Consider the following 12,195-nt stretch of genomic DNA (forward strand, 5'->3'; position numbering starts at 1 on the left):
GTGGAAGCCATCTGTAGAAGCGAATTCCGTATTGCGAGAGCTTTTACGGGCGGCAGCTATGTGCGGCTTGAGAAATACTGTCTGCTCATTTATGTTTCAAGAATGTTGTCTTGGTCACTCTCAGTGCCGCAGCTACCATTTGGGCCAGAAATCTCCACGGAAGATTTTTTGCTCGTTATTACTTTAAGGTGGCGCTTAGTGTTGTAATCGTGACTGTTGCGTCGCTCAGAGAAAATACAGCGTGTTCCATCTGTCCGCGGGATTTAAAAAATTATCCTGCGCAAACTACTTTTGGCTCAACTGCCGACCGCAATGTAGCTTATGGTAGTCTGCAATTTTTGATAAGCAATTTAACATTAGAACTTGCGCAGATTGTCCGGAAGTGGCAAAAAACTTTAGTGGGCTGCGCGCAAAATTTTCAACGCGGCGAGCGGAGCAGTCGAGTTTAGAGCGCGCGCGCATCGAGGCACCCTAGTCGAGTTCACTGGCCTGCGCCATCTTGCGAGCTGCAAGGCAACCAATGTCCTTGCGGAGGGAGCCGGTAAGGGCCTCGCAGTTCCCCAGATGGCGCAGGCTGTGAAACCTCCGCTCGCCTTGACGAAAATTTTGCGCGCAGTCGACAACTGTTCTTTGCCATTTTCCAGACAATTCAGGCAGGCTCTAATGCTAAATTACTTTTGTTAAAACGCAGAACATCATGAGCTAGGCCGTAGTTTGCGCAGGAGAATTATTTACAACCTGCACGACAGATTAATGCGGCACACATTGTAGAGAAAGTATTACGTCGGCCTAATCACTCGCTTGTTCAGTTGAAATTTCGCCCAAGAGTGGCATTTGGCGGTCAGTTTTGTTTTAAACGACGTATGCATAGGGTACTTAGTTAATTTGGTTGTAATTGGTCAAATGTATGGGGGAATCCCCCAAGGTGGACTAGATTTGTAATAAGGGAGTAATCACTCATTGACATCCACCCAAGCCCATCCATACGGCTACGAAGGAAAGCAATACAGCTTTGTTAGAAACGTCGCAGTTAAAGAAAAATTCGTCCTGGTCCGGGTGGATGTCAGTGAGTAATTAATCCCTTATTCGGTTGTAATTAATAGAAAATCTCCATCATATGCGGCGACGGTGGCACAAAACAGTCAGTGTATTAACTCTATGCACAAAACAGCAAACTTCAGCAGGAGTGTAAAGCCCCTCAATGAAATTAAAGGGCTTTACAGGAGTGGTATTGGTAGCGCCATCTCGCCCCCATCGAACGAACGAGCGCTCTACCGTTGAGGCAGCGGAGAAATGCAAGGGGGTTGCTCGGTTGCAAACTTGCTTTCTTGAATGCTTTAATGAAACTGGGCTCATAAAACAATGTTGCACACGACTGCCCCTCTCTTTGCACCTTACGTTTCACCCATGCGTTTCTCCGTCGCCTCAACATTTTTCTTCCTCCATGGCCTCAACGTAGGCAGCCTCCGTGCACAGTAGAGCGCTCGTTCGTTCGGAGGGCGCGCGATGCCGCTGCCAGCGCCATTTCTGTATTATGCATAGCGTTATGTTTTGGTTCGCCGTCGCCACAGAAGATGGATATTTCTGATTCATTTTGACCGAATCAGGCAAGTGCCCCACCCCAACGTAACATAAAATAAAACTGAGTGCAAAATGCCACCCCTGACCGTAATTTGAGCTCGAAGAATCAAGGGGTTAGGCAGAGAATTTTTTTTTCGTTTTTCTTAGAGCGATTCAACAGTAGTCACTATTACTGTACTTTCACATCGTTTTAGCGTTTGTTCTGTTACTATGTTTCGAATTGGCTTGCGCATCTCCACAAAAACAAGGTCTCTTCTCAGCGCAGGCGGCCTTTTCGGAGACAAAAGTACATAGTTTGCAGCGACTTGGTTGCGCTAGAGGATATCAACTGTACTTGGTGACCCTAAAAATAAACCGGGAACTGTAAATAGTCGTGGTTTCTTCCATCTAAATTTATTTTATCTCTGTCCCAGGTTTTCGAAATAAGTGAAATAAACTAATGTGTTGAAACAACTGCTGGTGGACGTTTAAATATCGTCTTAATTTTGTCAGACGTGATGCTGAAAGTGGTGATGAAGTTATGTGGTTGTAAACAAACACCGAAGTGTAGAAAAAAAAAAAAAAAACTGAAGAAAAAAGTGGAGGTGCGGGGTATCGATCCCCGTACCTCTCGCATGCTAAGCGAGCGCTCTACCATCTGAGCTACACCCCCGACGGGAAGCGAGCGGATAAAATAGTGTAGTGTTGTTCGCTGCTGTAGTTCCACAAGTAGCTTTTGAGGTAAACTATTTGTGTGGATCTTTCACTGCTTCCTTAACAATTAATGAGTGGACGAAGCAGGTAGTCAGCTAAACTGCCTTGACATCGAATTCATCAGCTTTCTCTGACAGGCTACCGAAGCGAAATGCTTAAGAAAAAGTTCCTCCTCCTTGCAAGCCCCGTGCCTCCCAGACCCGGCCCGAGTCACTGTGCTGGCTGTGCGCCTAAATTCAGTAATAAGCAGCTGTGATAAAGCTTAACAGTTCGATTCCTGCACGTCTGTTTAAAAAGGCCGCAAATGCTACCTGAGCGCCCCCTTTGCATACGCTGCGCATTGTTGGCATTGCTTTGGTTTACGCAACCTCGGCGAGGATAGCGTGGTTGTCACCGTCGGCTGCTGTCACCCAGCGTTTGCCCTGGCGCAGCTTCGTGCGTTCGTTCACTTCTCTCTACTTCGCTTGGGTGGAAAAGTAGGTAACTCCCTGTGCCAAAAATACTCCATACGTTTCCAAATCGTGCCGTTTGGCGAGAGAGAAGGTGTCTTCAGCGAACGGTAGCAGCCTCCTCACGCGGAGTCAGCTGGAACAGCATGTCCGCCTTCGACACCGCGGATCTCGGCGACAGCTCCGAGAGCGAAGACGAGGACTATGTCCCCTTGGCCGATGAGAGTGACCCGGACGTGTCTGACTGTGGCGAGGATGCTGGGAGTGACTTGCAAGAACCTGCCGCGACGACCAGTAAGCGGAAGAAAAAGGCGTCTCCACACAGGAAACGCAAGGGCGGCATTCGTTTGGATAACGACGAGGAGGATCCGTCACATGAAAGTGCTACCGAAAACGCCGCCGTCAGCCGCGATAAGGCGGGGAGCAACGGTGTCAATGACCGCGACGACAATGCGAGGGAATCGGAAGTCGTGACCTTTTCTGCTCAGGAAAGAGCGAAAGCAGATTCCCTGTGGTCCGACTTTTTGCGTGACGCGAACGACGTTCCCAAGAAACAGGCAACCACTGTTGCTGACCCCTGCCAGGCGTCTACGTCCTCTGCCAGCGCCCAGGTTGCTGGTGGTTCAGGTGAGAAGGTAAAGATCACTCAGTTGATGGACTTTGCAGGTGAGACCTTCAAGGTGGAGAAGGAAGTGTCAGCGGGCTCCAAGGAAGCGCGGTTGTTCGCAAAGCAACAAGGGAATGTTGGTGCTCGGGCACTACCTGCATTAACTGGAAAAAGGCAGCTCGGCGGAGCGGGAGGTATTTTAAGCCACCTCTTGAACAAGAAGACAAAGATGAGCACCCTCGAGAAGTCTAAACTGGACTGGGACCAGTTCAAGCAGGAAGAAGGCATTGCTGAAGAACTCAAGAGTCACAATCGTGGCAAGGGTGGGTACTTGGAGAAGCAGGCTTTCCTGCAGCGAACCGATGAGCGGCAGTTCGAAGTTGAAAAGGCTCTGCGGGCAAAGAGCAGGTCGGCGAACCGCCCCTGAACAGCTCTTTCGACGGTTGTTGCCTGTCCAATTGTTTGTGGACTTGCCAGCCTTTGTCGAAGTGGTACCAAAAAAAAAAAATAACCTAGAACAGTCTATGGCCCGGACTAAGCAACGGTGCTTGATAAACTTTGTCTATGCATTTTAAGGTGCTCTGAAATGCTAGATGTCAGTTACCTTAACTTGTTCGGATGCACATATCGGTTCAGCTCTGGCAGTCTGTACCACAGTGCAAGGAAAGCTTGCACTGTGGTCGGCTCACACACAAAACGCTCAATTTGACAACACCATGCTTTCCAGTGTGCAAGGGTGGGGGTTGCAAAGTACTTCTGTCTTGTGTACTTATTTCTGTGTCCTCGTTTTTTGTAGTGCTGAAAAAACTTCAAAAAACCATGCTTCACCAACTAGCCTCACAACATGTTTTGTTAAGTGGAGCGAAGTACTGTAATAAAAAGAGAAATTCATTTTCTGCACAGTTATTTTCCAGCAGTGTAGTGCTGAGAGTGCAATTGTGGATGCCTTGTTGCCTGTCAGAACAGCTTGGTTGTATCCCTCAGATTTCCCAATGGTAGCTGCATGGACACCGCATGGTTTGTAGTATTAGTTGGGCATTGTCTTTTTGGGTTTGTTTTTTTGGCACAACACAGTGAGCTAATAGGTCTACCACTTACAGAAAAGCTTGCAGCTTTTGCCCTCCAATGCTCTACAAAGACAGGAATAATACAACTGGGTGCACTTGCTAAGGGCACAGAAATATTACCACACGAAGTGACACAAATGTGTATGTACATGTTTTCTTCATGCATGTGAGTGATTCTTTTTTTCCAAGTGCCTTGTTTGTCAGTGTGTCATGTTGAGGGTATCGCTGCATATTGTCACATTTCTCTGCTCACTCTTTTTATACATCTTTTATCTTCCTTCCCCTTTCATCAGAAGGCAGGCATTGTGCCTCGTTTGGTGGCTGTTGCTAGGCTGTTTCTTTTCCCGTTTTTTTTTTTGTTTCAATATGTGTTATTATGCCAAATAATTATAAGTAGTGGCCAAGCTTCTTATTGAAGTGGGAAGTCAGCGAATTAAGTTTAATGTACTAGTCACTTTGATGTCTTCCCTGGCTTTTCTACTGAATTGGCCTTAATTTCTTTAGCTAGCAACATTAAAGAAAGTTCAGATTGTGGCAAAATGATTAGCATGCTTTTATTGTTTTTCTGAAGCTTTTTATTCAGTTAATATACCTTTCTCGAAAATAAGTGCTGTCAGCATATCTAGTCCTGCACTGCCACTAGTAGTGATTTAATTGCAGTTAAGTAGTTTACATCTCTGACGCTTGCTCTGTACCCGAGACAACTCGTGATGGAGTCCCACATGGTTCCATCCACTGACCTGTTGTGTTCTCAATAGGCATTACTGATCTGCCAACATGCCTGAACTTAGAATGCTGTGTATTATAGGCTAATAGTATTACAGTGTTAGCATCGGACGATAGTGTAGATTCGCTACCGCGTAAACTTAATACTGATGTTGTGAACTTATAACTCGATGTCGAAACGAAGTGCTCATTAATACCCTTAAATGCAGCTTTGGCGTAATCCCTTGATCTTAATATGCTTTTTGCTATCAACCATACAGCGTTTTCTGGAAGAGGACTAAAGTGCCACCTAAAGGTCCATAAATGCACCATAACAAGAAAAACTGCATACAGTGTAAGGGGGTTCATTGTGATAAGTAATTATTTTAACATGTTGCATATGCTTATCTCGACCTGCTTTCATCCACAGCCATATCGTCTGTTTCATTTCTTGTTGACGAAATTCTTTATTACATGGCGTCACCTCTGCAGCTCGAACAGAATCAAGCAATAGGCAATGCACTAGTTCATTTTATCCATTGCTACATTTCTGCGTGCATTCTTAGCATGCTGACATTACATATGGATTATTCTTTGGGTGTAATCATATAGCAATTTTTTTTCAAGGTTATTTCTGTCATTGTTGTAATAGTCCTGAACTGTGTGTTTCAGTCACATTTTTTCATCTGCAATTTTGATTTCTAGGTTTCATGTTTTGTTTTGCTGTTATGTTTATATCAACTTGTGCTCGTTCTGATAGGAAGACTCCGTTTGAGCCATTGGCTCTACAGCCTTCTCCATTCACAAAGGATGCATGTAGTGCTTTTAAGCATAATAAACTGATTAGATATATTAGAATATATTGGAGTTGTCATATTAAGCCTCTATGTACACAGTCATATTATTGCATCGGAACCTCTGATCATCACTGTCTTCATCTCTCTCATTTTCTCTTCCTCAAAGAAGCTGAGCTGAGGAACATACTGCTGGCCATCTTTACCACCCTTACTCTCAGTTATTTTTCTATCTCCCGAAAACGAAGCGCGCACTTCTCATTCGCCCATAAAATGTCCTATACTAAATCAGTTTCTGTAGCATATTCAAGCTGCCTACTTCTGACGCCTTTCCGAATCGAATGTCGTCCCTCTACAAACACGATCAGCATGCAGTCGTTTGTCGTACTTTAATCTTCGGTGGCGTCTCATTCTTAATGTCATGATGGCGTTGCAGATGCCCGCTCCAAACACCGGGCGTTGTTGTTATACTCGTACAATGCTTAAAAAAAATGTCGCCACTGTAGCTGCCTTTTAACATCAGTTGATCATGACGGAGTGGAAGCGTGCTCCGTGCTAGCGGTAACCAAAATGGGAAAGCTCGAGTCCTCGAATGGCGAGTCCTCAAATGGTGAATGGCTTTTGAAAGAGCGAGTTCTGCACCATTAGTATATTGCCCATTCGATTGAGTGCAACGCAGCGAGCTATGGAAAGGAAAATTATTGCTGTAATGTTAGACGGGAAGAGAGCAGAGTGGTTCAGGGGAAAAACACATGTTATTGACATCCTCGTCGAAATTGAGAAGAAATCATTTGACTCAGACGAAACCTCGCTAGTCACACGGGCATTACGGAATAGAGGTAGAGGAGTCTTACGTAAAAAATATTGTAACATATTTACAACGGCTGCACAGCCACCATAATGATCTATAAAGACAGCAATAAAATTCAAATGCTAAAGGGTGTCACTGACGAAGGAGGGCACTGCCAAACTGTGGCATTGGCAGACCGTTATACATAGAAAATGCATGGGATGAATAAAGCTTTATTATTATTATTACATTCCACTTTTTATTAGTTCGATTTACCATTAGGCGGGCATTAGTTATTTTGACCATGAGCTCCACTACTGGAGTGAACGGCGCTAGCGTCGTTTTTGCGCCCGAGGCAGGATGACGAGACTCGTCAGTGTATTCTTGACAGCAGTTCTGCCATTTAAAAGATGGAGGTCGCGTTATTCTTTTTATTTTCCCTCATTAACGAGTGCCTGCACTACATATTTTGATCGTATGTCGTCATACTAACAGCTGCAGGTTAAATACGGTTCTGCCACGGTGGTTCTTAATTTCCCAATTCCAGACGTACGTGACAAAACACGGTGTAAGCACGGATTTCCATCCGAAACATATGAAACTGCAAGTGAAGCTGAAAATGGACTAAGAAGCGGCTGCTCACTGTCCTGTAGCAAACATTTCGGGGTGCATGATTTTGTTCATAGGGGTTCTGCCGATCCAGGTAACACACGATGTCTTGAAAACGTCTTTGAGGGAGATATAAGGGGTGCAAGAGTTTTCAGACCAAATGACCTGTTTTGGAGATGGTGTAAAGAAAAACCGATTGCAACCGTGTTTCATGTGTGCCTTCTTGTAACTGGATTGTAGACATTTGCATTTTGGGCGGTAAGTGCCGTGCGCAGCCCTCGCGTGGCGCATGCGCAAGCCACGCTGAAGATTGCCACATCTTGAGCAAGCGGTCTAGTCGACAAGGCGGCCGAAGCGAATGGCGGGAAACTCGTGTTCTCAAGCATGGCTACGGCATGAGTTCCTTCTTTTTTCAAGTAAGTGCTGGACGCACTTTCGCTCTTGCTTACATGGTTTGTTCACCGCGCTTGTGTAGTCTTTTCACCTCCGGATAGGACGAAAAGACGACGAGGTTTTAGCCACATTGGAGAAGAACTTAACTGACAGCGTCAGCTAGTTTGTCTTACGGTCGGAGTCGCCATTTTGCCACGCCACGTAGGGCGCGCATTCAGCATCTAATTCAAAGCATTTTCGACACATTTCCTTGCCCGTTCTTCACTTCACTGTTCTGTTTCAGGCAATTTGGCAAGAAATTTACGGCTCGAAGAGAAGCTATCGCGGGAAGAAGGAACCTACGGTGCGCCACGAAGGCTGTGCAAGGCGGGAAGTCTTTTGCTGTACTCGCCTCGCGACGTGTACAGGCATGGTCGTACAGTTTATTAGAGCGACTGGTGTAAAGGTATATCGTGTCTTAGGAGGTTCTGAATGTGATTTTAGCCGCTTGTGTCGTAATTCTTTTTACATACAGGTGCACCATTAATCTGCCTTAGATGCTGCTTTTACGATTCTCTGAGGTGAGCCTATTTTTTTTTTTTCGCTCTGCTGCACCATTCAGTGCACCCAGCTCAGGTGGTGTATCTGCTATTTTTTTTTTTTTGATGTCTTGCCTTATTGAATAGAATAAAAACTGTTGTTCTGGCATTGTTTCTTTTCATTTACTCAGAGCAGGAGCGCTTGACATCAACATCATGCACGCTTGCAGCGTGTAGCACGTTTACTGCGCAATGCACTGTGCAAGTTTGATGGTAGACGGCGCCCTTCTTTCGCTGAGCAAAACTAACAAACTTTACGGTACAAAACGTGTTCCAGAAGTCGTGTTGTGGACGTCTTAAATGCGAATTACGAACTACCTGCATTCGGATCAGTAAGGCCTTGTTGTAGACACTTTCTATAATTTTCTGCGCCATCTATATAAGTCGGATTCGGCATCGTCGGTCGAAGCGGAGATTGGACGAGCTAAATAATCGATTTAGGTCATTTGAAAGCTGGGAACATATTCCCCGGACGTTCCCGAGCCATTTGTTTTGTATCCTGTAGTTGTGTTAAAGACGGCTTCAGTCTTATTTTGGGCTACACGGGGAAATGTTTTCGGTAAGTCGCAGCCAATACCGAAGGAGCTGGTTAAGACACACCTTTCCAGAGTTTATTGATTGTTTATGCATACTGAAGATTGCTCCGCGCCGTGCTCCACAGCTGTCAAATAATTTAAGGGTCTAGTAGAGCGGTGTCGTATCCGCTAGAATTAACCGAAACCGACTGGCCTGCATTTGGTATGTACGCCGCAGTATGTGCAGCTCCGCACCTACCAGGTCATCATCATTATCAGCAGCAGCAAGCCAACTACGTCCACTGCAAGACCATGGCCTCTCCCATATCCCTCCAATTAACCCGGTCATGTGCCAGCAAACTTCATTATATTACCCGTTCACCTGACCCTCGTACGTCCTCTGCCCCGCTTGACCTCTCGGAATGCACGCTGTTTCTCTTGCATTCGCATAACTGCCCGTGTCCATTTCCTCTTCTTGATTTCGACTAGTATATAATCAATTACTACCAGGTATAAATTCAATTATTTTTTTCTCCGATATACATTGACCGCTTACCATATCTGACTGGTGACCTAGCAGCTTCAGTGTTGCCAATAACGGCGGCAGCACATGCATGGAATGACTACATGCAGAATAATGGTCGCTGCACCGTCGCGTCGCAGTGGTGTGAAGGACTGTGTACGGGAGGCCTAGGCATGGCCCAAAAGAACTCTCTCCATCGACTAACACCAGAGACACTGTGTCTGGCTCAAAATTATCGCCCTGTCCCGTCAGCGAAGGCGGTTGTGTGGAATGCAGCGGGCGCAACACAGAGACGTGCGAAATAGCCAGAGGGCAAAAGAGGAGAGGCCGCGCGCGGAGCCCAGCGCGACCACACGCATCCCTGCGGCCCGTTTTGCAGCGCGTCCCCAACTCCCCCCCCCCCCCCCCCCCCCCTTTGGCGCAGAGACAGGCACGTTTGTGCGTTTGTGTGTGCGCGCATGCACGCCTGCAGACGGCCTTGTTGCGAGGGACGGTCTGTGGACTCGGAGAAGGCTAGGAGTTGGGTCTTTATTAAGGGAAGTTAACCAAAAAGAAAAGAGGGCCCCAGTTCCTTGGAAAGTACAGACTGGCTCCCCGAGCAGCTGCTCTCTTCCGCTGCTAGAGGAGGAATCTCTTTGTCCGTTGACGGCCAAGTTTTCGAATGCCGTGGTCGCGTGTCCAAGCCGCGGTTCTTGGAAGAGACCACCCCGGGTTCCGATGCGAGAAGAGAGAGGACAGCCGTTACCCTCATAAATATGTCAACTTCGAGAGGAGTGCGTCTTCGGCTGTACATGAGCTCCGCGTTCGCGAAGAGGCCGGCACCCTGCGGCGCGGAGGGTAGGCCGGAACGCTCGCGGCACAAACAGCTTCCCGGAGTTCGCGGGCCCACTGGCCTGCAGTGTCTTGCAACGCGACGGCCTTACTAATGGCTCGAGGTGGCGGGGGAGGCCGGCAAGTTAGCACCAAGAGGGCTCCCAGCAGAGGAGGCGAGGAGGACACCGAAGGAAAGAAAGGGAGTCCTCAGAGAGACGCGTCGGGGACGAAAAAAAAGGACAGAACGAGAGAACGAGCAGAGACGGGCGAAGTGTACGGACGGGCGCAGATCGCGCTGGTCTGTAGTCGGTGAGGCCGGACCCGCGGGCATCCGTTGCAAACTGACCGCCAGCCGAGACGCCCAAGAAGCCGGACGCCACAACCCGTCAGAGTACCGCGAGCCGAGACGCCCAAGTAGCCTGACGCCATCACCCGTCATAGTCACCGAAACGGGGGACCGTCACCAGGCTGAGCGCCACCCCCGCCAGAGCAGCCAAGCAGCGAGGCACCTGTTGGCCGGACAGCACCGACGCCTAGTACAAGACAGCGGTGAGCGGAACTCCCAGTTTCACCTTCAGGCAGAGTGTAAATAAATTAGGTTGACTTGGAGGCGTTGTGTGTTGGCTCAATTCTCCTCGCTTCAGCAGAACCCGTAGATAGCAACAAAACAACTGTGTTGCATTGTGACTGACCCCCGACAGGCGGGAACGTCACAGTGGCGTGTGAACCTCACCAGGTTATGTTGCGACAGCTCGCTCTCTCAGTGAGGTGTTTTGTTGCAGAATGGGATTTAATTCCTCGAATGAAGCGTAAGCAGGACTGAAAAGTCATAAACACGAAAACTAAACGACCTGAGACTTGCAGCAATGCAGCAGTGACGCACGTGATCCTACCTCGCATAGAGCTAATATACCAACGCTACTTCGGGTGTCACGTAGACACTGCCGAGTGATGGCGCCACGGTACATCCTTGGGCCGAGAGAGAACAATATTGAGACCATAGCTTCCTTTATGTTTAAGGGGTTATGTTAAAAACAAATGCCTCTACAGACGTTACTTTCTGACTGACGATCAAACATACAATACGGTTGCGTGAATAAAACGTGTTTGGGCCTCGAAAAATATATATATATACATTGGCGGCGGTCGTCTGCTACTGGTCTGATTTGAAAGCAGCTGTCAGCTGCATAACATGGCTCGTTCTTATTCGAACATCCAGGTAGCATCAAGGAAGAGACAAAGCACCAATGCACCACCACACAAGTGCCGCTTGTCTATTTCATTATCAGGAAACTTCATCCCCTGGAACTTGAATGTGAAACAAATGCAGTTATCGGAAGTAGCAGACTGACTTGACTAGTACAAATTACACTCGTCGCTACCTTCACCAACAGGGAGAAAAGACAGAAAGAAAATAAATGGGCTACTGTGGCTAATCCAGTTTTTATTTAAATGTGGGTTGAGGAGACGCTGACACCCTTTGCCGTAGTAGGCAGCTGCTTTCATGTAATGAATACGTCCTCCACTAATTTTGACACAGGAGCAAACACTGTCGACAAGCAGGCTCATATGATTGTCCTAAGTGTTCCCTTTGCAGAGGTTAAATGATTTATAAGCATCAGTCAGTCCAGAGCTCTCAACCCAAACACGTTGCAGAGGGGCTCATAACATAAAAAAAAAAGATTCCACTAATTAAGACGCAGTTTGAACTTTGAGAAATTGTCGCCTTGCCTGTAGGCAGAAAAAACAAAAACAGTTTGGCATTAATCCGCGTTTGATTACAGCTCTCTCGCAGTATTTCAAAGATTTTTAGAGGCATATATATGCAGAATATATGTTCTGTTATACTCGTACGTTCCTTTTCTGAACGCTAATAAACAACGGAAGCGTTCAAAGCACCCCGCCTCTCAGTATTTTCGTCTACCGTACGGGTTCGGGTATTGGGCGTCGCCGCGACGCCTGACGAATCGAAGTCGGCCCTCCGGAACATCCACGCCCGCGTTCGCGCCTACGCAAGTCATTGCCACGGCAGCGCCGGCCGTTATTCAGCTCAGGGGCATTGAACCTAAGCAAGAAAC

General features: G+C 47.2%; 2 protein-coding genes and 1 non-coding gene across 3 annotated transcripts in view; 1 reads left to right on the forward strand and 2 right to left on the reverse strand.

Moving 5' to 3' along the window:
• Window positions 1-12,195, reverse strand: part of LOC149364122 (uncharacterized) — a 35,959-nt gene that overhangs the window by 12,103 nt on the left and 11,661 nt on the right. The gene's annotated exons all lie outside the window — the stretch shown is intronic.
• TRNAA-AGC (transfer RNA alanine (anticodon AGC)) lies at window positions 2,161-2,233 on the reverse strand. The gene has a single exon. It is a non-coding gene; the product is annotated as a tRNA-Ala (tRNA).
• LOC149364124 (heterochromatin-stabilizing protein CFDP1-like) lies at window positions 2,446-5,962 on the forward strand. The gene has a single exon (XM_089574117.1). The coding sequence runs from the start codon at window positions 2,870-2,872 to the stop codon at window positions 3,755-3,757; it is 888 nt and encodes a 295-aa protein (XP_089430243.1). The 5' UTR covers window positions 2,446-2,869; the 3' UTR covers window positions 3,758-5,962.

The sequence above is a fragment of the Amblyomma mixtum genome, chromosome 2 (genome assembly GCF_055824585.1).
Source record: "Amblyomma mixtum isolate Tamu chromosome 2, ASM5582458v1, whole genome shotgun sequence".
NCBI classification, from domain to species: domain Eukaryota; kingdom Metazoa; phylum Arthropoda; class Arachnida; order Ixodida; family Ixodidae; genus Amblyomma; species Amblyomma mixtum.